The 22,362-nt window shown below is 42.4% G+C and overlaps 1 protein-coding gene across 1 annotated transcript in view; it reads left to right on the top strand.

Moving 5' to 3' along the window:
• kcc (solute carrier family 12 member kcc) overlaps nucleotides 1-22,362 on the top strand; it is a 179,006-nt gene that overhangs the window by 138,835 nt on the left and 17,809 nt on the right. Inside the window, exons 2-18 of the mRNA XM_077647406.1 lie at nucleotides 3,888-4,034; nucleotides 5,814-5,868; nucleotides 7,720-7,850; nucleotides 8,284-8,519; nucleotides 8,815-9,023; nucleotides 9,843-9,998; nucleotides 10,413-10,511; nucleotides 12,232-12,289; nucleotides 12,571-12,689; nucleotides 13,664-13,838; nucleotides 14,290-14,388; nucleotides 14,643-14,762; nucleotides 16,158-16,351; nucleotides 16,554-16,633; nucleotides 17,267-17,355; nucleotides 21,470-21,576; nucleotides 21,871-21,987. Coding sequence (XP_077503532.1) covers nucleotides 3,888-4,034; nucleotides 5,814-5,868; nucleotides 7,720-7,850; nucleotides 8,284-8,519; nucleotides 8,815-9,023; nucleotides 9,843-9,998; nucleotides 10,413-10,511; nucleotides 12,232-12,289; nucleotides 12,571-12,689; nucleotides 13,664-13,838; nucleotides 14,290-14,388; nucleotides 14,643-14,762; nucleotides 16,158-16,351; nucleotides 16,554-16,633; nucleotides 17,267-17,355; nucleotides 21,470-21,576; nucleotides 21,871-21,987 — 2,191 coding nt within the window. The remainder of the gene's footprint in view (nucleotides 1-3,887; nucleotides 4,035-5,813; nucleotides 5,869-7,719; nucleotides 7,851-8,283; nucleotides 8,520-8,814; nucleotides 9,024-9,842; nucleotides 9,999-10,412; nucleotides 10,512-12,231; nucleotides 12,290-12,570; nucleotides 12,690-13,663; nucleotides 13,839-14,289; nucleotides 14,389-14,642; nucleotides 14,763-16,157; nucleotides 16,352-16,553; nucleotides 16,634-17,266; nucleotides 17,356-21,469; nucleotides 21,577-21,870; nucleotides 21,988-22,362) is intronic.

The raw sequence follows: 22,362 nt of genomic DNA, 5'->3' as shown, positions 1-22,362 counted from the left end.
TGCAAACAAATGTCCTCACCACTCCGGCGCGTCTCTACCCTACCATTTCCGTCTTGCCCGAACTGTTCTCTCTGTTTACGCTAACCTGGCATACTGTGTTTTCCTATGTACCGCCGCCATTCAGTCCCCCCATTATCCTGAACCTCCTCGTCTCTTGGCGTGCCTGGCTGGAGTCCGCACCGGAGGATCAATTGACCCTGGTGTGACGAGCCGCCGGCCTCCTTGGGGCTAAATTTTGCAGCCAAATAAAGTTTATTAATACTACTACCGCTAATTGTGCGTTCCAACTATCAGGTGTTTTAGGGGAACCCGCCACTAATTTTAAAAAATGGCTTTTTCGGTAAAGTATACAGTGTTGGCGGACGTCAGGAAAGAGATGGATCATGTTTGCTACTAAGCCGGATAACTAAATTCTAATAATTAACTTTTTAGCTATTACAGATAGGCACCTGGTTGCAATTAGAGATTTGTAGCTGACCATTAGTAATAGCCATATCTGTAATAGCCCTTGGCCCTGTGGCTCAAGAAATTTTGGCCATTTCTCGCGCAATTCGAAAATCGCGCGCTGGATGTTTTACGCGCAGCGACGTCCATAATAATAATAATTGGTTTTTTGGGAAAGGAAATGGCGCAGTATCTGTCTCATATATCTTTGGACACCTGAACCGCGCCGTAAGGGAAGGGATAAAGGAGGGAGTGTAAGAAGAAAGGAAGAAAGAGGTGCCGTAGTGGAGGGCTCCGGAATAATTTCGACCACCTGGGGATCTTTAACGTGCACTGAGATCGCACAGCACACGGGCGCCTTAGCGTTTTTCCTCCATAAAAACGCAGCCGCCGCGGTCGGGTTCGAACCCGGGAACTACGGATCAGTAGTCGAGCGCCCTAACCACTGAGCCACCGCGGCGGGGCGTCCATCAAAACGCTCCACTCCGTGGCGCACGTGCCACGTGACCTCCTCTGCCCCGCCCGTGCTCCCCGTGCTGCGCTGCTTGCCGCTGCTCACTGCTCCTGCCGAGGCGGGGACGAAAAGGTCGCGTGGGAAACAGTGGGGCGATTGTGCGACGTATACTGCGGATACGTGCACTCCCCTGGCATTGGAACTTCAAGCCATTTACAATGCCATTGCTTCCCTTCCGCTCGTTCCAACATTCAATACAGTTCACATTTACACCGACTCCCGCGCCGCCCTTAAACAGCTTAAGGCTGTTCGACGAACGTTCCAGATTTCACAATCTATTCATGTGCTCTGCGCAAAGTATCCATGTCCTGTGCGCATACACTGGATTCGCGGCCATGCCCAGGATCCACATAACATTCAAGCGGATGCTATGACTCATCTTCATACATTAGACGATCCGCCACCTTTTCCTCTTCCCCCAAATCCGTTCCTGTCCCACGTTTCCGATTCCGAAGTTCTGCGCCAGCGAACACGCGCTCTAATTCCTCCGTGTTCGCACCCTCTCCCCCGTAGTCTTACTCGGCAGGAGGAGGTATCCGTGCGCCGGATTCGGGCAGGGGCGGCTCTGACACCATCTGTCCGTCATCGGTGGCGTGCCAAAGATCTGCCAGTACCTGACAGGTGCCCTCACTGTAGCGCTGCACCAGACATATGTGATGTGCGGCACTTGTTGTGGACGTGCCCAGCGACGGCTGCTATCAGAAAACGGCTCCTCAGGGAGGTTGGCCTGCGGTGGAACCGCGAAAGTGACTTCGTGAAGTGGACAATGGACAACCGTTTCATTAACAACCTCTGCGACTACCTCAGAGCAACGGTTCTTCACTCCTTCTTTTAACTTTCAATCCCGTGCATTCCTTCCCCCCCTTTCCTTTTTCAACTTATGCCTCATGGCACACTTCTCGAATAAAAAAAAAAGGTCGCGTGGCACGATCGCCGCGGAGTGTATCCAGCGTTTTGGTGAACGTCGCTGCGCGTAAAACATCCAGCGTGCGTTTTTCGAATTCCGAGAGATGGCCGAAATTTGCTGAGCCACGGCGCAGGGAGTAATCGCGTTTTCGAAATTCTAAAAATAGCATGATTCATTTTTTTTTTCTGATGTCCGAAAGCACCGGTATTACGATGCCGCAGAAACAATTTTTGTTCCTCAGAAAGAGTATTTAAAAAAAAATAGTGTCAAGGTTCTCTGAAAAACTTGGCATAATAATTAGAGTGGACTTCTGCTAACACAGCCGTTGAGGAACGCTTTCGCCCAAAGCACCGCCTCGAAGCATGTTCTAATTTGCTGCATTGTCTTTCACTGCGGAATGAATTAGAAATGGGTTGGGTGAGATAGACTGAAGAAGGAGAAATTTTATTACGGCGTTTTTCTTCATATGGAGGTTCCCATCTTTGGGTATACACTTAATTGCACCGTCCATTTTGCATTTTTCTCTCCAGAAATTACCTACAAAGCACGACATGTCAAGTATAGCGCTGGAAACGCAGTGAATCACTTTGGGCTCTCGTATATATTTTGCACTCTTCTGTAACTCTCCGAATGAGCGCGGCGTTCGTGCAGAAATATGAAAGGGAACATTTTAACGACGTATACAGTCAACGATTACTCCTCAAGTATTACTTCTTTTTTTTTTAGGTGGTTTTCCTGTGGACACAAGATCCTATAATGCCCTTCCACTTGCAACGCAGAAGTAAAGACAAATTTTGATCCTTCAACGAGACTTGAGTGTTCCCTAGCATGTCCCTCGTACCTGTGCGTCGTGATTTCGTGTAGAAAGAAGCCTCTGCGGCAGATGCTGGCCAACGGATGTTGTCACAAAGCGGGCTATTAATAGTGGCGACGCGTCGCATGCCATGATGCGTGTAGCGTGAGCGATATCGTAAGTTGTGGAAGGAGAGAAAGAGAAAAAGAAGGAAAAACTTTAGTGAACGTTTCAGCGGTCTTGGCCGCTGGTTATGAAGACGTACTTCCTGTTTGCTGGATCATGCCCATACGGGCGGGTTTAACCTGCGGGCGGGTTTAAGGGGCGGGGGTGACTGACTCCCGCTGAGCGAGAATTTATATCGATCTGTTGAAGGTCGGCACTGACGCTTCCCCTTTAGAGTAAACTTTTAAAAATAACCCGTGGCGAGTATGCGTGGCCGCACTCGCCCCTGCGGCACGGACTCTTCCAATCTGACGATGTGAGAAAGCCGCGAGGCTTTCGTTTTACAGCCGCTCGTGGTTGATCGCAATTGTTTTCCCCTTTGTATAATGTGACACGTCCCGATCGAGCGAACTTGGACGCGGATTGGTAACCTTGGAGTCTATCCAGCAAGCGGAAGGCATTTGTTAACAGTACTCCCTATTCTAAGCGTGCAGCGTATCGTGGAGTGCTCATACATCTTGCCTGCTCATTTCCTTGGTTACTTAATTGCCAACAACACCTTTGCTCAACGTACTTATGGACCTTTTCTCCGCAACCCAAAAACTCTGTTCTTGCACAAATGAGCGCACTTTAGAGCAAGCTGTCGTCTCTTGTGCAGATGTGAACAGGTTTTTTCAGGGTTCGTTTTACGGTTTCGGGATTTCTTTCCGAGTTTCCTTGGGAGGTTGGTTAGTCCGCTAGCCGTGACCACCATGCATGTCCCTGCGCCATACCTTCACTCTGTTATTAGCTCATTTTCAGCGGTTTGCGCGAATAAAATTTGTCTTTGAAGTCATATATGCGCTGGCCGTTTATAAACTGACTTTTTTTCGTTCATTAGATAATTAAAAAGTTGTAAAATGCTGCATACACTCGTCAGACCCCGCGTTAGGCCTAACTTCTGCTTGTGTCTGAGGAGGATATGGTTGCGGACGGACCTGAAGCTTGGCAATATGGATTACGTGCTGCTACTGCAGAGTTCGTTGCTCACAGCCTTGTACGCGTGCGTTTTTTTTTTTTTGCAGAAAGCCAATCTTGGGACGTTGGCGGGTGTTTATTTCCCCTGCATCCAAAACATCTTCGGTGTCATCTTCTTCATCCGTCTCGTATGGATTGTCGGCACAGCCGGCGTCCCCGTCGCCTTCCTCACCGTGTTCATGTGTTGTTGCGTGGTAAGTTAGCCGCCTGCCTTCATCGTGCCGTCGCTCACTGCAATGGAGCTCCCTTCGCCGACCATGTTATTTTTATCTCTCCCCACCATCTCCCTGCCCCATTTGCCGCGCCTATTATATATATTTTTCTTATAGCTTCATAGTGTAGGCAAGTTGGCTTCACAGCATACATAGTCTTTCTGCGGCGAAGCCGGCTTGGTGTACCAAGTTTGGAAGGGCTTCCGTTTGCTACGGGCTTAAAATGTGAAATAACTATGGTGTTTCTCGCCGTGCCCACGACGTGTGGATGTGCGCACGGTTGAATGCAGTTTCTGTTTAATTTTATCTTCGTCCATGAGTTGGCTAGGTAAATCTAATGAGGGTAGCCAGTTCAAAACGAGAGGTCCGGAGGGATACAGATGTTTAGTGTTTTAATGGCTTGTACCTTTGCCTTTGGAAAGCTGTCACGTTTAAAGTCACAGCCTTTGATGTGGCAGCCTCTTATACTTTCGAGTTCGGCTAGTTCGACCTTATAGTGGCCCTAATTAGGATCATAGGTGCCGAGTTTTCAATATGCCGGAGGAAGGGGGAGGCATTTAGCACCCTTTCTCTTTTTCATTAATTCCTTTCTCTCTCTCCCTTTCTTCTGCCTCCCGCTCCCATCACATGCTCCTTGGTAAGAGATATATGCACAGACGGAGAGGCTATATAAGCATAACTTATGTAACAACACAAACTTAGAGACAATTTTTATTGGTCTTTAGTCAAGCGAAAATGTTTAAAAAATCACCCTTGGCTCTTAAGATACTAAATAAATAAATGAACGAAAACTGAAAAATGCATAAACTATTGGTATACATTCATGATGTCCTTATTCAAGCTGAGAGAAAACAATGGGCAACACAAACACCTCCACAACAAGCTAACAATTCATACATTACAAACTCATTACAAACTCATTTTTGTGAAACCACTGGGCAGTAGAAACATATCCACAATAACCTAAATATTCAGAAATCAAAACGAGATTTTAAAATGTTCATGTCTAAGAAACACTGAGCAATGCATACATTTCCACAATAAGTTAACAATTCAAACTTTAAAGATGGATTATAAACTTGTCTTTCAAAAATGTATACGAACTACGAAACCCAATACAAAACAAAAAGACAGAAATAGGTGTCAAAGTGCTGTGAGGTGCTGTTCAAGCAAAAAGCAAAAGCTGGGGTTACAGATGGCTTATTTTGAAAGGTACGTTCATAGTTGATGTTTTGGGTCAAGACATGATTTGGGTGTTTGGGGACAGTTCGAAGTTTCAGAAAACACTGAAGAAAAATATGCACATATCAAGTGGCCATTCATGCGATTCCGCTCAAAGATTGGGAACAGAAGACATTCGGAAAGCACCCGTTGCCAGTTAGATTTCATGATGGTGAACTGGACATAAAACATTTAGTGTTGTCATCTTTCTTCTTTGTTGATTGGAGAGAAACCTATGTACATATGGCTGTTTAAGGCAGTGCTTAAGGCTGTGCATTTAGGTAACTGTAGTTGTTTAGTTGAATGGTCCAAAACCACACGAAAGAAGACATGCTGGCCCCTCGCCCCATCGCTGAAACTCCACAGGGCACAGCCCCCCAGACAAATTTTTGGGGGTGGCGGCTGATGCCCCCCTTCCCCCAGTTGGCGCCTATGACTAAGTTGTAATTTTAGTTTGCTTGTGTCGAATAAAATCTGCTTTTTTTTCGTGTCCAAATTTTAACTCTGTGTTTCTTTTGTCTGCTTGTGGTTTTGTTGCAGACATTTACGACCTGTATTTCTTTGAGTGCTATTGCAACCAATGGAATTGTACCCGGTAAGTTCATTCAGCTTGAATTTTGTTTTCTGAATTTTATAATTGGAAGCTATATATTAGACTAGAAAACATAATGAAGAGCTGTTCCTTTATGGTGACTCCGTGCAGCTGCGGGTTCGTTCTAAATATGGACTAATCTATGCTGATTTGTCAACAACTGTGATCTTATGCCATCATATGAATATTTTCACCTTAGCTCAATCCCTGATCACTTCCATTTAAGAAGTACTTAATATTTCTTATATTTTTTTATTAAGTTTATTGAGGGATTATGTGGTGTTTTGGGCGAGTGCATATACTTACTAATGGTGTCTTCGACTGGTCGCTCCCGCGATCCGGTTAGGATCGGCCAGAGTTGGAGCCGCTCTTGCTGTGAGCGCATAGCGAGACTAGGCAAGCCGAATGGTCAACGAGTTTTCAGAGCGGAAGCGCAGGGGGCAGAAAGAGAACGTAACTTCCTGAACCATGACGCGGCATCACTGCGGATATGTAAACAGTGGCCGCACGTAAGGTCCCTTGATTACCTTTAGCCGCACGTGGTCGCACACAGTTTGCATCGCGGTCACCGCTTAGCCTGTATCGATCGCTACTCCGGCTTTCCGTCCCACGGGACGCTAATTTTTTGAACATCGCCTTGTGGATAGCACTGTCGTCCTCGTCTGAGCTGCTGCTGGAATCGCTGTTGTCATGCGACAGCAACACAGACCGCGTTCCTAGCGTATATGCTCATCCGGCGTTTCTTGAGCATTTTTCCTCACACAGCGCGGCACCCGCGAAACACAACGCAGGAAGCGTGACTGCGTCAAAAGCCTACACTTGCTTCTGCCTACGCGTAGGGGACGCCGAGGCCTCGCACCGCTTTCGAAATGGCGGAAGTGGCTCTGTGACGTGGACTCATCTCGATGCCACTCCGACTTCCGCTGAATGTAGTCAGAGCGGCCGGTTTCGACCAGCCGAATGTGCGGTCACCTCTCAGAGCGCTCTAGAGCGATCTAAAGCGACCAGTCGAAAACACCATAAGAGTTGCTCTTCTTCAGAGATGATATGCATGCAAAGAACATAAGATTTGTAGCTCAGACTGTCTCCTTACAGAACACTAACCATTTCGAGCAACTCACCTTCGAGGTTTTTAATAGCTACTGTATGCTTTCATTTAAGTTTCTGTGTAAAGTGATGCATTTCTTTACTGAGCATATACTTGGTATCTGTATAAAAATACCACTGTTTTCAGTTAGTAAAACTAAGGAGAATGGTTAGTGAAATTGGTAGCAGTATTGTACTAGAAATGATCAGGTTACAGATTCAGAATCTGGATTTGGATGAATCTGTCGTCAAAAAATTGTCAGTAGTTTTTATTTAGCTATACAGTGGGGTTTAGTGGGATGCTAATTATGCAGCTGCAGAAACTTAATACGCATCACAATTTTCATGAAAATTTGACTTAGGCAAATTGTGTGGTTCTAAAGCATATGGTGGACTGTAATATAAGATCATGAAAAATTTTTTAGAGACAAGTAAATGAAAAAAAAAACAGCAGTAATCAGGTTGCTCTGTACTAAAAAGCTGTGCATTCTGCTGATTACTACTCCTGACATGTCTGTCTTGTATATGCTCAGGGGTTCCTGTTTTAGTGATCTTCATTGTTTCAACCTGCACAGCATGCAGATAAGGAGTATAATGCGTGGAAACTTCAAAGTACTCTTTAAATCCTTTGAAGCAGCTTTTGGTCTCAGAATGTAATTAATATGTTTCAGAAACATGATGTTGCAAGCAGTTTCATTATAGATCTGATGCTTATTTTTTTTTACACCTTGTTCAGACACTAATTTGGTATTTATTGTGTTTTTGCAGCGGGTGGTTCCTATTTTATGATCTCACGGTCCCTCGGTCCGGAGTTTGGAGGTGCTGTAGGGATCCTCTTCTACCTAGCGACCACTGTGGCAGCAGCCATGTACATTACTGGCGCTGTTGAAATATTTTTGGTAAATATTTTTCTACTGCAACACTGGTTACAAATATGCATATGGGATGACACAGGGATGTGTTGCAGGGGCTGAATGTAGGCAGGGGGCGGGAGGCAGTAATTGAGTGCTCGTAACTTGCAGAGGCATCTAAATCTAAGCTCACATGTAGGGTTGAAGCATTGTCGCAATGCTGTCTTTACATACTTTTGTGGCTCGCAAGTATTCTTATAAACCTAGTGGTTCTAGTGCCTTGGCTCCCCCCATGCACATGATATCTGAACTGACTTTCAGTTTCAAAGTTTTAAAACAAGTTAGTACTGAAATTCAAAATTCATTGCAAAATGGCTTTTGCTTCCTGTTCATCTGTTTAATTTCAAACAGCTGTACATCTTCAGGCAGATGCGTCTGCAGAATGTGTGCATCATTACATCACCATTATTTTTTTTCACAGAACTACCTGGTGCCTGAGATGTCCCTATATGGAGACTTCCGGGAGGACCAGGAGGTCATGTACCACAACTTCCGCACCTATGGCTCCATCTTGCTTGTGCTGATGACCTTTGTGGTGTTCATTGGAGTTGCCTTTGTCTCCAAGCTTGCACCCATAGCCCTGTTTTGTGTTCTCGTCTCCATCACTTCCGTATATGTCGGAGCTTTTGTCAACTATGCTGGAAAGCCAGGCATTGAGTAAGTCTGTGTGGATACTACTCCAAAAGATTCAGTTTTGTTTTTTAAAAAGCGAACAAAGAACAAGCATAAATGACTACATATTTATTTTATATATTCAATAAGCAGCCTGGCTTGAAGCAAATATGTGCTATCACTGCAGAGTCAGGCATATGATAGGACCTCCAGTTTTCCCCTAGCCTGTCAGTGCAATGGTTCTAAGAAGCCATGCAATAAATCAGTCATTGATTAATATTTCCAGCTTTGTCTAGCTCCTCTGTAGTGCTGTCAGTTTTAACCATGCATTTGGTTGCAGGGTTTGTGTCCTGGGTGATCGCATTTTAAGTGGTGGTGACTACAACTGCACCAAAGACCGCAATGTTTCCAACTCACTGTGGCACATCTTTTGCAAGGAGAATGAAAATAAATCTTTGGAGGAAGACCACACCTGCTACCCTTATTTTGATGAACATGAGGCACACTTGCGCAGTGCGCTGCCTGGTCTGGCTAGTAGTGCCTTCTTTGGTGAGTCTTCGCTAGCTTCGGTGAACTCTGATAAAGCTTGTAACTGTCTAAAATATGTTCCTATAGCATGTGCCAGGCATGAGTGACTCTTAATTATGTAGAGTCAGGGACAAAAGTCTCTAAGACACATGAGACACAGATGAAGTTGATGGCTCTATTATTAGCTGCCAGATCAAGACCATACTTGGGGAGTTGAAAGTCAAACTCACATTCTTTAATCTAGTAGTGAAATGAAATGATCGCTGAGAAGCATAGTGTCTATAGGCCTAAATCGCTTCCCAAGTTGCCTAAAGACTTTTGTCCACGAAAGTACATATACTAAAAACCATATGTGAACATTTTCTCATCTGCTTTTTAGGTAGTGTACTATCAGCGTCAAATGAAACCTGAACAAGAGAATTTCAACGTGAACTGCAAAACTGGAAGATGTTGCACAAGCAAAGCAGCATACAAGAATGGCTGCTATTTGCATCGCGGACGGAAAGACCGCCCTTTGGAAGTGTTAATATGACACTCCTGTTTTTCCTCTCCAGCCGCAATTATTTTTGTTTCTTTCTGCTAGTGCTTGAGTTCATTTGTCCGCGTTTCATTTGACGCTGATGGTACATATCAGTAATGTCTGGTGGGTGTAATCTTTTTGCTAGATTTCTCTCCTGTTCACCTACATTAACATTGTAGCACCCTTTCACTCAGATAACTGAACAACTTTGCCAACCTTACACAATTAGGTTTACAAACACATAAATTTTGAAAGCTTTCAGGATATGCATGCATTGAAAGCTTCCTAAATTTTTCTTCTGTTGTTTGTGTTACTTTCAGAGAACATTCCTGTCATGTTTAAGGAGAAAGGAGAAGTAGTCTCTTCATCAGATGAGTCTTACTTCCCATCCAAGAGCGACTCATACATCCAGATTGTGTGTGACATCACCACTTCCTTCACCTTCCTTGTGGCCATCTTCTTCCCTTCAGTCACTGGTGAGGGAGCTTGCTTTCTCATGACTTGTGGTCTTGTAGGCAATATCAGTTGTTTTCCTTTGCTGTCAGTAATTAAACTCTTTTGTTACCATGGGAAAAATGACTGTTTTTGACAGGTAAGATCAGACAGAAATTTTTCTGCAAAATATGTGAGGTGTAAAAAAAATGCAAAATGCATGAAAATAATGGCAAATTTGCTTTCTGAAGACATCTATTTCAATGCAAATACTTGGTGTGAATATTGCGAAAAAGATCACCAAAGACAAAAAAAGGTTTAAAGAAATTTCAGTTGCATGTTGCCTTTGTCAACAGTCACTTTGTTCATGCTAAGCTACAATGCCACTTGATGGTTTAAGCTTCCTAACTCTTGCTTATAACCTTTGTAACTATTCTTGTTCATTTCCTCACTGAAAGGCATTATGGCTGGATCAAATCGTTCTGGTGACCTGGCAGATGCCCAAAAGTCAATACCTGTTGGAACCTTGGCTGCACAGATGACTACATCGATTGTTTGTATCCTTTCTGGCAAGAGTTGCAGCAGTTATGCAGCTGTAGAAAACTGAATTGCTTGTGGTTTTCTAGTAAACTTTGAAATAATACCTTTCCTGTATAGAATGCATTGATATACCTGAGCTGTTCATAGGTGGGTTTCATGCACGAAAGTCGTGCTGAACGAGTGGCAGAAATTCAGCTTGGAAATGTTGGAACAGAAGACAGGCTGAATGCCATTTAAGTTGGAAAGCATTTTAGAAAACTTTGTTTGCTGAAGTTTTATGCTAGAATCTTATTCAAACACCACGAAAAAGGATCATCACTGTTTGTGTACATTCAAAAATATGCTTAGAGGCACGCCACTGCGAAGCATGTCATCATATGGCAGAAATAAGAATAACTAAAATTGCCAAATGTCAGTAGTGTTTCTTGATTATATATCATAAAAGATATAGTCTGACATGAAAACCAGGCACATATCACCTTGTGCAGCAGTGCAAAGAGCAGCCACCTTGATTTCAATGGTTCAAGTGCTGACTGCTTGTGTTTCTAATTTGCTCTATCAGAATTCTTCATGGCAGTTGGTATTTCTCTGCAGTAGTTCTCCTTCCCTTATGTAAATCTCAAGATACCAACATATCATAGCTCAGTTGCCTTGCATGTTCTGGCTTCTAAATTATGCACGGGTACACATGATAATGGAAGCTTGGAGTAAAAATTTTATGCAAGATATGTGAGTATGTGAATTCTCCAGATGTTTGTCATCTGTGCATATCAGACCAATTATTCTCGCTGAAATGAAATTGCACAATGATGATCTATTTGTGCTAGAAGTTTGGGACATGACATTTATCCCAACCAGCATTTTGCTAGGGTACAGACTGATGCCTAACTTGAAGTAATATGGCCACTAAATGATAGAAGGCTCTGATTGCGTGGTTGTTTCTTTGTTCAAATTTTGCGCCTTCACTGAGGTATGTTGTAGGGTCAATATACATTGTGAAATCAAGCACAGGAGTGTATGTCATGGACATTTTTGGAATAATAAAAAGTTAGCAAATGCATGAGCACTGCTGCAGTATCTATGGCATTCAGACCCATGTAGAAGGTGCACTTAATGAGTGTCTTCCAAACAAACTGGTAGGGGCAGTGTGGTAGCTGTAACATGAGCCACATGCGCAGTTCACACAAATCACTTGTATCAACACAGAGGACTTAATAGCAAGTTGTAGCATGCAGGCACATAGTATTCCTTCTGTGCTTATCAAGCTTAGTCATATAGGTCTTCTCCCAAGCTAGCAGCAGTGCAAGCACTCTTAATATGTGCATGTTCATTGCATAGGTCTTCTGTGTGCTATGTTGACTGTAAACATGAAAGTTGCGTACTCTGGCGTCACCTTGGTATCTTACTGAGGGTTCACTGCCAGACCAGATTACATTGGGCATATATTACATTGTAGGTCAACAAAAGAAGTGAACATGGCTTTAATTTTTTCTGTGGAACCCTTGCTGTTTAATCTTCAAGATTGTTGATGTTGAATTCGAAGGATATTATGCTCTTGAAAATTCTGTGCATCATATGTAATTCTTGCTTCATTTAATATGCCTTGTATCACAAATGGCAGCCACTTTTTCCTGAAGTTAGACAGAATGTAGGCAAGCTTGGTTGTGTTCAGCAGCAGACATAGCAGGAATGAGTGGTAGTTTTTGAACCCTGTTTTCCTTAACAAGATGTGCACAGACATTTCTGGCGTGTTTCTTTTCGGCGCAGCTTTTGACAACCTTTTTCTCAGAGACAAGTAAGTTTCTTAACAGGCTTTTATTGCATTTCCACTGTTTAGTGCGATTTCATCATTTTTTTTCTGTGTAAATATTATTGTGATCCTTTCTTTCTGACCTTAGTTTATTAATGAATCATAACATACATTCCAATCTTTTCTCTACTGTCCTGCATATACTTTCCAGTTAATTTTTTTTTTAAGCTATGTTTGTTTGTATTTGTTGTTCCCCTGAGTGGTTTTGAAAATAACCGCTCACTTACCCCCTAAGCAGCCAATGCATTGTGTACCCTGTGCTGCAGATTTGGAGAGAGCATAGGAGGTGGCCTGGCAGTGGCACAGTTGGCCTGGCCTCACCCACTGCTGGTGGTGCTTGGATCTCTGCTGTCCACAATTGGAGCTGGACTGCAGTCTCTCACTGGTATGCATACAGCATGTATCCACTCTGACACATGTGGTACAAGAATTCTTCTGGAAGCTGAAAGCAAGCAACAGTTCAGATTATAGCTTGTCTGCATGCTTTTCTTTTGCTCAATTTAAGTGCCTTGGTTTCATATTGTGGTGAATGTTCCTTAAAAAGTTTCAATGTTTTTCTCATTTATGCCCTGGTCAGTGAACAGTGCTACAAAAGGCCCTTGCTATGACTTCTAATCCATCATGTCTAAGGCATGCTGATGAAGGAGTAGTTGGTTCTCTACTGAATTGCTGCAGTATGGACATTTCAGTTAAAAATTTTGCCACTCTAATTGTCTGTGCACACTTAAGAACCCCAGATGGTTTAAAAAACATGGGAGCATAAGCATTCACCAGTACACAAACAGTTATACCATTTTTAAACTTTTCTAGGAATTCTTTTTTGTGGTTGGGAATGCTTGGTCTGAGGCTCATTATTTTATTAAGTTCCTAAAGAAAGTTTGTAAAAATGTAAGAGGGAAAACAGGCCCACTGATCTTTAAGCTAGAAAGCTTTCTTGTAATGTTTCAAGTCACAACTGCGCAGAACATATAAGAGTGCTTGTATTTGTTTGAATGAGTCATCAACAAATTGAACTTAGTTTTATAAGTGCCACAGATTTGTGGAGTTATGGTAGAAAGAGGGCAGATAGCTAGGTTTCTTGCAAGCACTAAGTGATCAAGGGAGGGGTAAGCCTCAGGGAACTTGCCAACTGTTCGACAAGAGGACTCGTCTTTGTCTGGGTGAAGACAGGTCCACTTGTCAAAATGTTGGCAAGCTCCCTGAGGCTTCAACCTCCATTGTTCACAGCTTTGTGAAGTGTGATTTCACTTTCATGCTGTCATTTCAGGGCCACTATAAGTGTTGTACTTCTGTCTGCCGCGAAATAACAGAAACTAAATTTTTAAGTTGTACTGTGTCCACTCCTGTCTTATGATGCAGGTGCACCACGCCTGCTTCAGGCCATTGCCAAAGATGGTGTGATTCCTGTGCTTAATGTCTTTGCGGTCAGCTCCTCGAGGGGTGAGCCAGTACGAGCTCTGCTTCTCACTGCATTCATCTCGGAGCTGGGGATTCTCATTGGCAACCTTGACCACATCGCACCCATCCTCACCATGTAAGGGGCAAAATGTTCAGGAAAACAGATTTCCTAGTGATCTTTTTTTCTTCGTGCTCCGTATAGTTTTGTTTTTCTTTTACAATGCCTTTTTTTGTGTGTTCTTTTTGGAGTACCTAGGAGGAAACATTTTTATTCAGGCTTGCAGGATGCTTTGCCTTAACTGTTTCTTACTCATCTTTGGCTTTGTTAGGATTGAAAAAGCACTTACATTATTATTTTTTACGGGTGGGCAGGGTTACATGCAGGTTACTGGTTCCTGTCCCATGACACCATATATAGCGTGGCAACTAGCAGTAGTCAATGTGATGCCCAGTTAGAACATGCATTCTCAAATCTGAGTTTGTTTGAATTTTTTCTTGTAGTTTTATTGAAAATTTATTTATACACCTGAGTCAATAGTACAACTGCCATAACAGAGTACTTCCTTCCATGGTTTGTCTTTTTCCAGGTTCTTTTTAATGTGCTACATGTTTGTAAACTTGGCCTGCACACTGCAGAGCCTTCTCAAGACACCCAATTGGCGGCCACGCTTCAAGTACTATCACTGGTAGGTATTTTATTAGCAGCAATAGCAGTAAAAAATACTGGTAGCAAGCAGTAATGCACAACATGTTTCTGACATATAACCTGTTATTTTAGGAGCAGTGTATTGCACATGCCATATGCTTTCTTCTCTTCTAGTTTTTAGTGAAGTACTAAATGTATGTAACCTGTTTCAAATTGTTGTCAGGATAATGTCCAGATCCAGCTGTTTATATAGGTCCAGAGCCTTACAAACAACTGTGTTTTCTGTCATTGCAGGTCACTTTCATTGACAGGAGTGATTTTATGCCTTGTGGTCATGTTTCTAAGCAGCTGGTACTATGCCCTTTCCGCCATGGCAATTGCAGGGATTGTGTACAAGTACATTGAATATCGCGGGTGAGTATTTCGTACTGGTCTAGCTTTAGCTGTTTAGCTTAAGTTTTTCTGGAGAAAATATTAAAGATCCTCTCATTACTAGCAGTAATTTTTTTTTTTTTTCAGTATGATTGAAATTTCTTGCTTCTATAAACATGTTTACCACATAGATGCTTCTGTGGCTTGGCTGCTTTTAAAGCAACATTTTTGCTCTGTTAAGAAAATTATATGTACTGAGGCATATGAATTTAGCAGTTCTGTTTCTGCTGGTGTTGGAAATTCATAATAGTATACAACTGTGCCTTGAAGCAACTTGCCAGTATAACTCCACCCAGTATAACACCCACTTTTTGCATTCATCTGGCTTGTGGATATGAGAGCAATGTAGCTGATGGGCAGAATAAATGTTGCTGGATTGCTATCACATATCACACATACAGCATAGCTAACTGAGGCATCACAATGGTATTGTCAGAGTCCAGGCACTAAGCTGACGACAGTGTAGGTCTAGGGCATAGGTCAGACAGCTTGCGGGCTATTTGGTCCAGGCTGTTCATGGCATATATGTTGCTTTGCTTAAAAGCTGTAAAGTCGGTAGTAATGCCTCATCAATTTTAACAGAAAATTTTACATTATGCCCAAGGTGAGAATGCACTTACACTAGGTCATGGAATGGCAAAGGTTTAAAATTCATGCACATACATGTTGCATTGAATGGCTCAATCTGAAGATATGATTTTGGCTTAATTGCTTTGCTGCAATTTTATATATGTATGGTACAGTTTCTTCGTTGAGGCAAACTTGACAGGAGGCGTATAAAATCTTTTCAACTTATCAGAAGTTCAGCTGAGATATCTGGTTGCCTTAGAGCATGCAGATGCCAAGAATAAACCATAATGACCACAGCATAGTTGACGTAGAGTTTGCGAGGAAACATACAGTGATCACCTCGAAAACCACTCTCAGAAATCCTACACTCTCTCTCAGTCAGCCTAGAGCCATCCAGCTATTGAAAGCTTTTGCGATTTCTGTGACAACAATTTTTTTGTCATGCAGGAGAACATTGGTGCCATGTGTACTGTAGGCAACTACAACCCTCATGCTCTTGAAAAATCTTTTGTGGTGTTCAAAGAGGAGATTGTGCCTGTTTACATTTTACATGCAAGGACACCTGGAGTTCATAGCTGCTACTGCCAGGCTTGAAGAATGTTTGCTCGCACAAACTTGTTAAGCTTTTGGCTTTTCTTTTACATCATTGCTGCTTTTGTTGCACTCCCTTTCTTTGCATAACTAGTGCAGTGCAGTTGCAGAAAGCTTTTTGCCTCTTATTCTGCTTTGGGATGTTAATTGTTCACTGAAAATGGTAAAAGCCATCTTTTAATTCGGGATAAATATATTTCTCTGCCACGTGCACAGAGCCGAGAAAGAGTGGGGGGATGGCCTGCGGGGTCTGGCTCTGAGTGCTGCCCGCTACAGCCTGCTGCGATTGGAAGAAGGGCCACCTCACACTAAGAACTGGAGGCCCCAAGTGCTCGTTCTGTGCAAACTCAACCAAGACTACATGCCAAAATATCGCAAGCTTATCACCTTTGCCTCGCAGCTCAAAGCTGGTATGTGCTGACCTACCTGTCTCATTTTATTCTTGCGGCACATCTAGTCTCTCTTGCCTGAGCGCTGTGAATTTAGCTCACGGGTTTCACTTTGCTTGTTGAGCAGCATTATTTCCTTGAACTTTGTTATCCCTACTTGTTGAAGGATTTTCTTATCTTTTTAGCATGTTAATCCATTCTTTCAACAAATTGCATTATACAGGAAAAGGCTTGACACTTGTCTGCTCTGTCTTGGAAGGAGAGTACAGCAAAATGTATAGCGAGTGCCAGGCAAGCAAACAGGTATGAGTGAACAGCATAAGCATGCATACTTTGAACTTTCTTAACAGTGCAACAAATGTTGTTCTGTTTAGGAATTGTATGTTAAGGGCCCACTATAATGTTATATTGCTGCTTTATTTTTATTCATGCCTTTAGAGACATATCATATAGGCATCCCTCTCTTGCACCTCTCTGTTCTTTCTTTTTCTCCTAACCAGTTCAATGAGTTGCATTTTAAATTCATACTTGCTGTAGACTTCAGTTGTTGCTTAAGTGAGCAATGTAGTGTTGTAAGTGCTTTAGAGTGATAATGCATGCTGGTATCAAAATTTTCACTATATTCAGTGAAAAAGAGCAGAAGTAATATTGGTTTGCCGTAACAGCAACAGTATACAACATAATTCTTAAGTGTGTCGCACATTTTATCAGAATAAGACAATTCAACTGTTGCAACATACTTCTCGTATTTTTCTTGCATGGTTAAAACGACTCTTGCATAAGCTTGCATCTATAATCCATGAAAAGATGATACTATATTGGGCCCACAAAAAAGTGCTTGGCAAAGTATTTCATAAGTCACCCAAATTAGCTAAATGATAAGTGTTAGTGAAAAATTAAATGATAATGTTATTTTTTGCGTCGTTTTTCACTCAGAGCCTCAAGAAAGTGCTTGAAGAAGAGAGAGTGAAAGGCTTTGCAGACGTCGTTTCTGGAGGAAACACCATTGATGCCATTTGCCATCTGTGCGTTTTGCCTTTCTTGTTGTTCTTTGCCATTCTTGTATTTTTACACACTAAAGGTCATTGGGTAACTTGCACGATATAACTCTAGCACCAAGCTCTATGTGCTTTACAGTGCACTACGTGCATTCTGAAATTTAGATCTAGGAGGCACCTTAAGACAAACTACTTATTGTGAAGTAAGTTTCTACTCAAGCGTGTATGTTTACTTTCTCACAGATTAATACTTTAACTGAGACAAATGTTTTCCATGCATATTGAATTCACCTTGTTTTAATGGCATTTTCACTTGATATGTGCATGCATTTAACTTACACGCACATTGCTTCTGAAAGGAGAAAACTACTCGCCTAGCCTCAAGATGCAGTATTAAGCATTTCACATGTAAAAAAAGCCACCTGAAAATCTCCAGCACAACTAGCTTTAGACATGTGTTGTAAGGAATATTTCATGTGTGCTAACGCCGCTTCAACAACTGTTGTAATCTCAGACCTACTTTGAACATTTGCTATGAGGTGGCACTACTGTACAACATGCTTATAAATGGCTGGCGTGATGCGTGCCATCAGCAGTTCCAAAGGCATTGGTGTTACTTCGCACGTGCAAAAAGAAATGATTTGTCGACTTTTACGTGAAACTGGTCAGCTTGAGTTCCACGGTATACTATAACATTATTTTAGAGGTACGCTGATGTCTGAAGCCAGCATTTTTCTGCTTGACAGGTGCTTTTTTGCAAACAACCAGCACCTATCAGTTCACTGCTTTTGTGCAGTTAACCAAGTCTAATCGAGCTGCAGAGTTGTACCATAACCTCAGCTGTGCAAGTCTTCTGACAGTCATATTTTGCATCACTAATTTTTCCTTCTGAGTGTTTGTCAAACTGCCCCGAATGTAACTAACTCTTTGTGGCAGGTCATGATTGTTATGCAATTCAGAAGTAGTGTGGTACTGAATCTAAAACTGACATTCACAAAATAACTTGCAAGGAGGCACATAAGTACAAGCATCTTTTTTTTTTTTTTTTTGTGGCACACTAACGGCAATCCACTACAGGTTGGTTAGAGCTTGGTGAGCTTAGAAGCAAACAGATTACATGCTTATTTATCCCTTGACAACGCAAACAACAAACAACATTACACAACTCGCACAACAAATCGGCCACATAGGCCGATTTGTATCTGTGTTGGCGCACGCGGAAACTCGCAATCGGCCACATAAGCTGATTTTTTAAAATCAGCCCATGTGGCCATGTGGCCATGTGTCCAAAAACTACAGTATCTTTATCATTTAAGTCTGCCATGTAGTCAGCCAGGCAATGCATGAGAGGAAGGCATGGTTGTCGCATCGTTTTATCACCTTTGATCACCACTTCCACTTGACTGCTGCATCATTGTACAGGCTGTTGCTTTAAGCTGCGCGTGCACCATGATGCATTCCCGCAGGAAGTACACCAAACCGAAACCACACGAAGCAAGCTTTCTAAACATGTGATTCGCTTTAGATTAATACTTCGAGATTTTGAATGCCCGAAATTCGGATTGAATAGAATATTGAATTCATCGCTATTGGACGTATTATTTGAAATTATCAAATATTCGCACGAGCCTAGTGTTTCGTTGGTGCATCGTGGACTCAATATCTTGCACACAGCTCGCCTTGCAACAAAACTCGCAGGATTGAGGTTCTTCTTTACCTAGCAGGGCTATAGTAATGTTCAATTTGTTGTCAAACAACTTTTCTTGTAATGGTATGGCTTGGAGGAGCAGTGAAGTACTTACGCCCATCATTATGAGCAGTGGTGTCTTTAGTGGCATTGCAGGCTTAAGTAGACACACCTGTGCATACACAACTGTTCGCAGGCTGTAATGGTCAATTTTATGACAGGCCCATTCATTCATTGGCAGGGCTACTCTCTTTGCCATGTCATAAATTTCAGAGAATATATTTGAAGAACGCATCTTTGGAGCAGTAGCAGCTGCACTGAATGACTGTGGTAATTGTGGTGGCTCTGACGGCATTTTCAGTAGTGTGGTGAGACCGAGAATAGTCTAGCATCACACAATGTTTTTTTGTAGCTCAGGACGGTTGGTGGTTTGCTTGGTTGTTTCCTTTTTTTTTTGTGTGTCCTCCTTCGACACATAGCTAAGGCAATTGGGGTACTCCGTAGGGGCTGTGTCCTTTGTCAGTGCCACCCATCATGACTATTATAACCAGTACATGCCCTTTATAAAGTGCTTCACCACTCTTTGTTACTACGTACGTACTTTGGCTCAAAATGTTTTTCACAGACGTTTTCCGTAGCTCGCAAGATGTGGTTTTTACATGGAATCACATGACACCGTACCTTAAAGCGATCCTCTGCCTTCAGAGAACAAAAGGCAGTACCTTCTCAGCACTTGTCTGGTACCCTAAGTTGGACCGGGGTACAAAGCATTTTCTTCCCATTTCACTAAATCTTTACGGCGGCACTGGGCTACGCATATAAAGCAGGAATTCCTTAGTAATCTAAACACCATCAAGAAAATATGGTTTATGGCCCGGGTTTAATGCCCGAAAGCGACTCAGGCTGTGAGGGACGCCGTAGTGAAGGCCTCCGGAAATTTCGACCACCTGGGGTTCTTTAACATGCACTGACATCGCACAGTACACGGGCCTCTAGAATTTCGCCTCCATCGAAATTCGACCCCCGCGGCTGGGATCGAAACCGCGTCTTTCAGGTCAGCAGCCGAGCGCCATAACCAGTGAGCCACCGCAGAGGCTCCATCAAGAAAGTAAAATCATGACAAAGAAAGCTTGGTACAAATGTAAAAGGCTAGTGGAAAAGCAGCACATTACTCTGCGTCAAGCAGTAAGCCTACTCAGCTGTGCTGCGGTCTGGTGGCGCGGGAATGTTGGGGGTACTAAATTTCTTTTACTGTTGCTGAGCAGCAGGCGCGGCGTGTTATTTCTCCTGAAATACTTTTTTACACCATGGTTTTAGATTGCTGATCAAGGAAGCTTGGCATCAGCTAATTCACAAAGACTTTGTTACATATATGGATAGAACTGCACATGCATGTAATATGTAAAGGTTGAAATATCTACAGAGCTTTTTAAAAGTTCAAAGGCTTTTTCACAGATGGCGAGAATAATCCCCAAGCTACAGATATGCAGTGAGGAGACTTGCTTCTCGGCTTTCCAGATGCTTTAAACAGAAGTAACTGATGCTTCAAATAGAAAGACTCATGCTTTGAATAGAAGGAAGTAAGACATGCCTCCGTCTAAGTTGTCTAAAGTGCCTTAAGTACAACAGAAGCAGTCGCATATGACATGGCAACTGATCACATGCAAAGTGGCCTGGTGATTTCTCAGAAGTGCCGTATCTGGTTTTTTATTTTATCAGCAACAATTTTGTGTAGCATAGTTATAATAGCCTTTTAAAGGGGCTCTAAGAGGGCCTGTCAATAAAGGGGCAGTATACCTGGGATGTTAAAGGAAGAATTTTTTAAATGCAATTTGTAGAAGCTGAGTTATCTGTAGTCAAAATCTGAATTTCAACATTTTTGCTTACACCTTTACCTCTCCTCTTGCCACTTTTTGCACGCTCAAAGGTTGGTGCTTCGCAGTCATGTTTTTGTGAAGGCATGATGCAAAGGCGCCTGCATTATCAAAATATCAGAATATGAAAAGAGAGCCGAAGTGGCTTAAATTAATGCAGTGTCTTGTAGGTGTAAGATGTCTTGTAAAATTAGACCACCTTTCAAATCGGGCAGAAGTAACAAAGGTTTGTCTTGTGTATTAGGAGAGTGATGTACCTGGGTGGTGCTATGCTATGCCAAAAAAAACAACTTCAACATGGGCAAGTGCTACTATAGCTGCCCTGGCATTATGAATGCGATGCAAGCATTGCATCCAGCTTTATTTGGCACAGTGCTGAGGAAGCAGACAAAATCGACAGTGATGACTAATGCAAGCTCTGTGAGGTACCTTCAGTTAGATGCTAAATGATGACCAATAAATGCACATGTCCAGTTAACTTTCCAAATGGACCTTGTAGTGAATGAGGCTTGCATACCTTTCCATCATCTTTTTCTCGCTCTCTGTCTCTTTCCCTCTCACATGCCCATTCCAATTTTAGGATTCAAACTGCTGGCCTTGGTGGACTCAAGCACAACACTGTCATTCTTGGCTGGCCTTATGGATGGAGGCAATCTCCTGATGAGCGCTCATGGAAAGTTTTTATTGGTGAGCCAATCTCTTATATTTTCTTCCTATGCTGTTTGGCCAAATGTAGCATTTTGTAGTGCTATAAATTTGCTGTGGCTGGTGCTACAGATTTATCCAACATTTTGTACAGCTGTTTCTAACAGAAAATGTTGTGCTCTTTGGGTAATTGTGTGCAATGGACTGTTGAAGGGGCAAAAGGCTTTATGTTCCTATTTTTACAATAAAATGAAGAAGACCTTGTAGTTTTGTACAGATTATAATTAACTTCCAAAAAGAAGCAGAATTGATGAACGTATGCTTTTGTTACTACAGAGACTGTGCGCAATGTCTCGGCAAGCAAGAATGCCCTCCTGGTGCCAAAAAATATCAGCCAATTTCCAGATAACACCGAGAAGCTCCATGGAAACATTGATGTCTGGTGGATTGTTCGTATCCTTTATTTAAACTTTGTAATGAATGTTTAACAGAGGTAATATGTCTCTTGTTTTTACTTTTAACTTGTTACTCTTGTCTTTAACTTCCTTATGTTACTTACTCATTGCTGTCATTATTTTTTCTCACTTCAGCAAATGGTGCTATAATGGATACCTTACTAGATGAAGCTGTATTAAGACTTTAAATGCCTTAAAGGTGCACTAAAGAGGAATCTGAACTCGTCTTTTTACCATGGGAACTCGAACTACATGTTCCGAGCATTCTTAGAAACTTCGAATTATTGTCTTGTGCGGCCAGTTTTCCTAATTAAAATCAGTTTAAACGTACCCACTCCCACTTTTTTTTTAACTAAACGCTGAAGGTGTGAGG

The sequence above is a fragment of the Amblyomma americanum genome, chromosome 1, assembly GCF_052857255.1.
Source record: "Amblyomma americanum isolate KBUSLIRL-KWMA chromosome 1, ASM5285725v1, whole genome shotgun sequence".
Classification (NCBI taxonomy): Eukaryota; Metazoa; Arthropoda; class Arachnida; order Ixodida; family Ixodidae; genus Amblyomma; species Amblyomma americanum.
The sequence above is the reverse complement of the archived record's forward strand: the minus strand, read 5'-3'. Positions and strand labels throughout refer to the sequence as shown.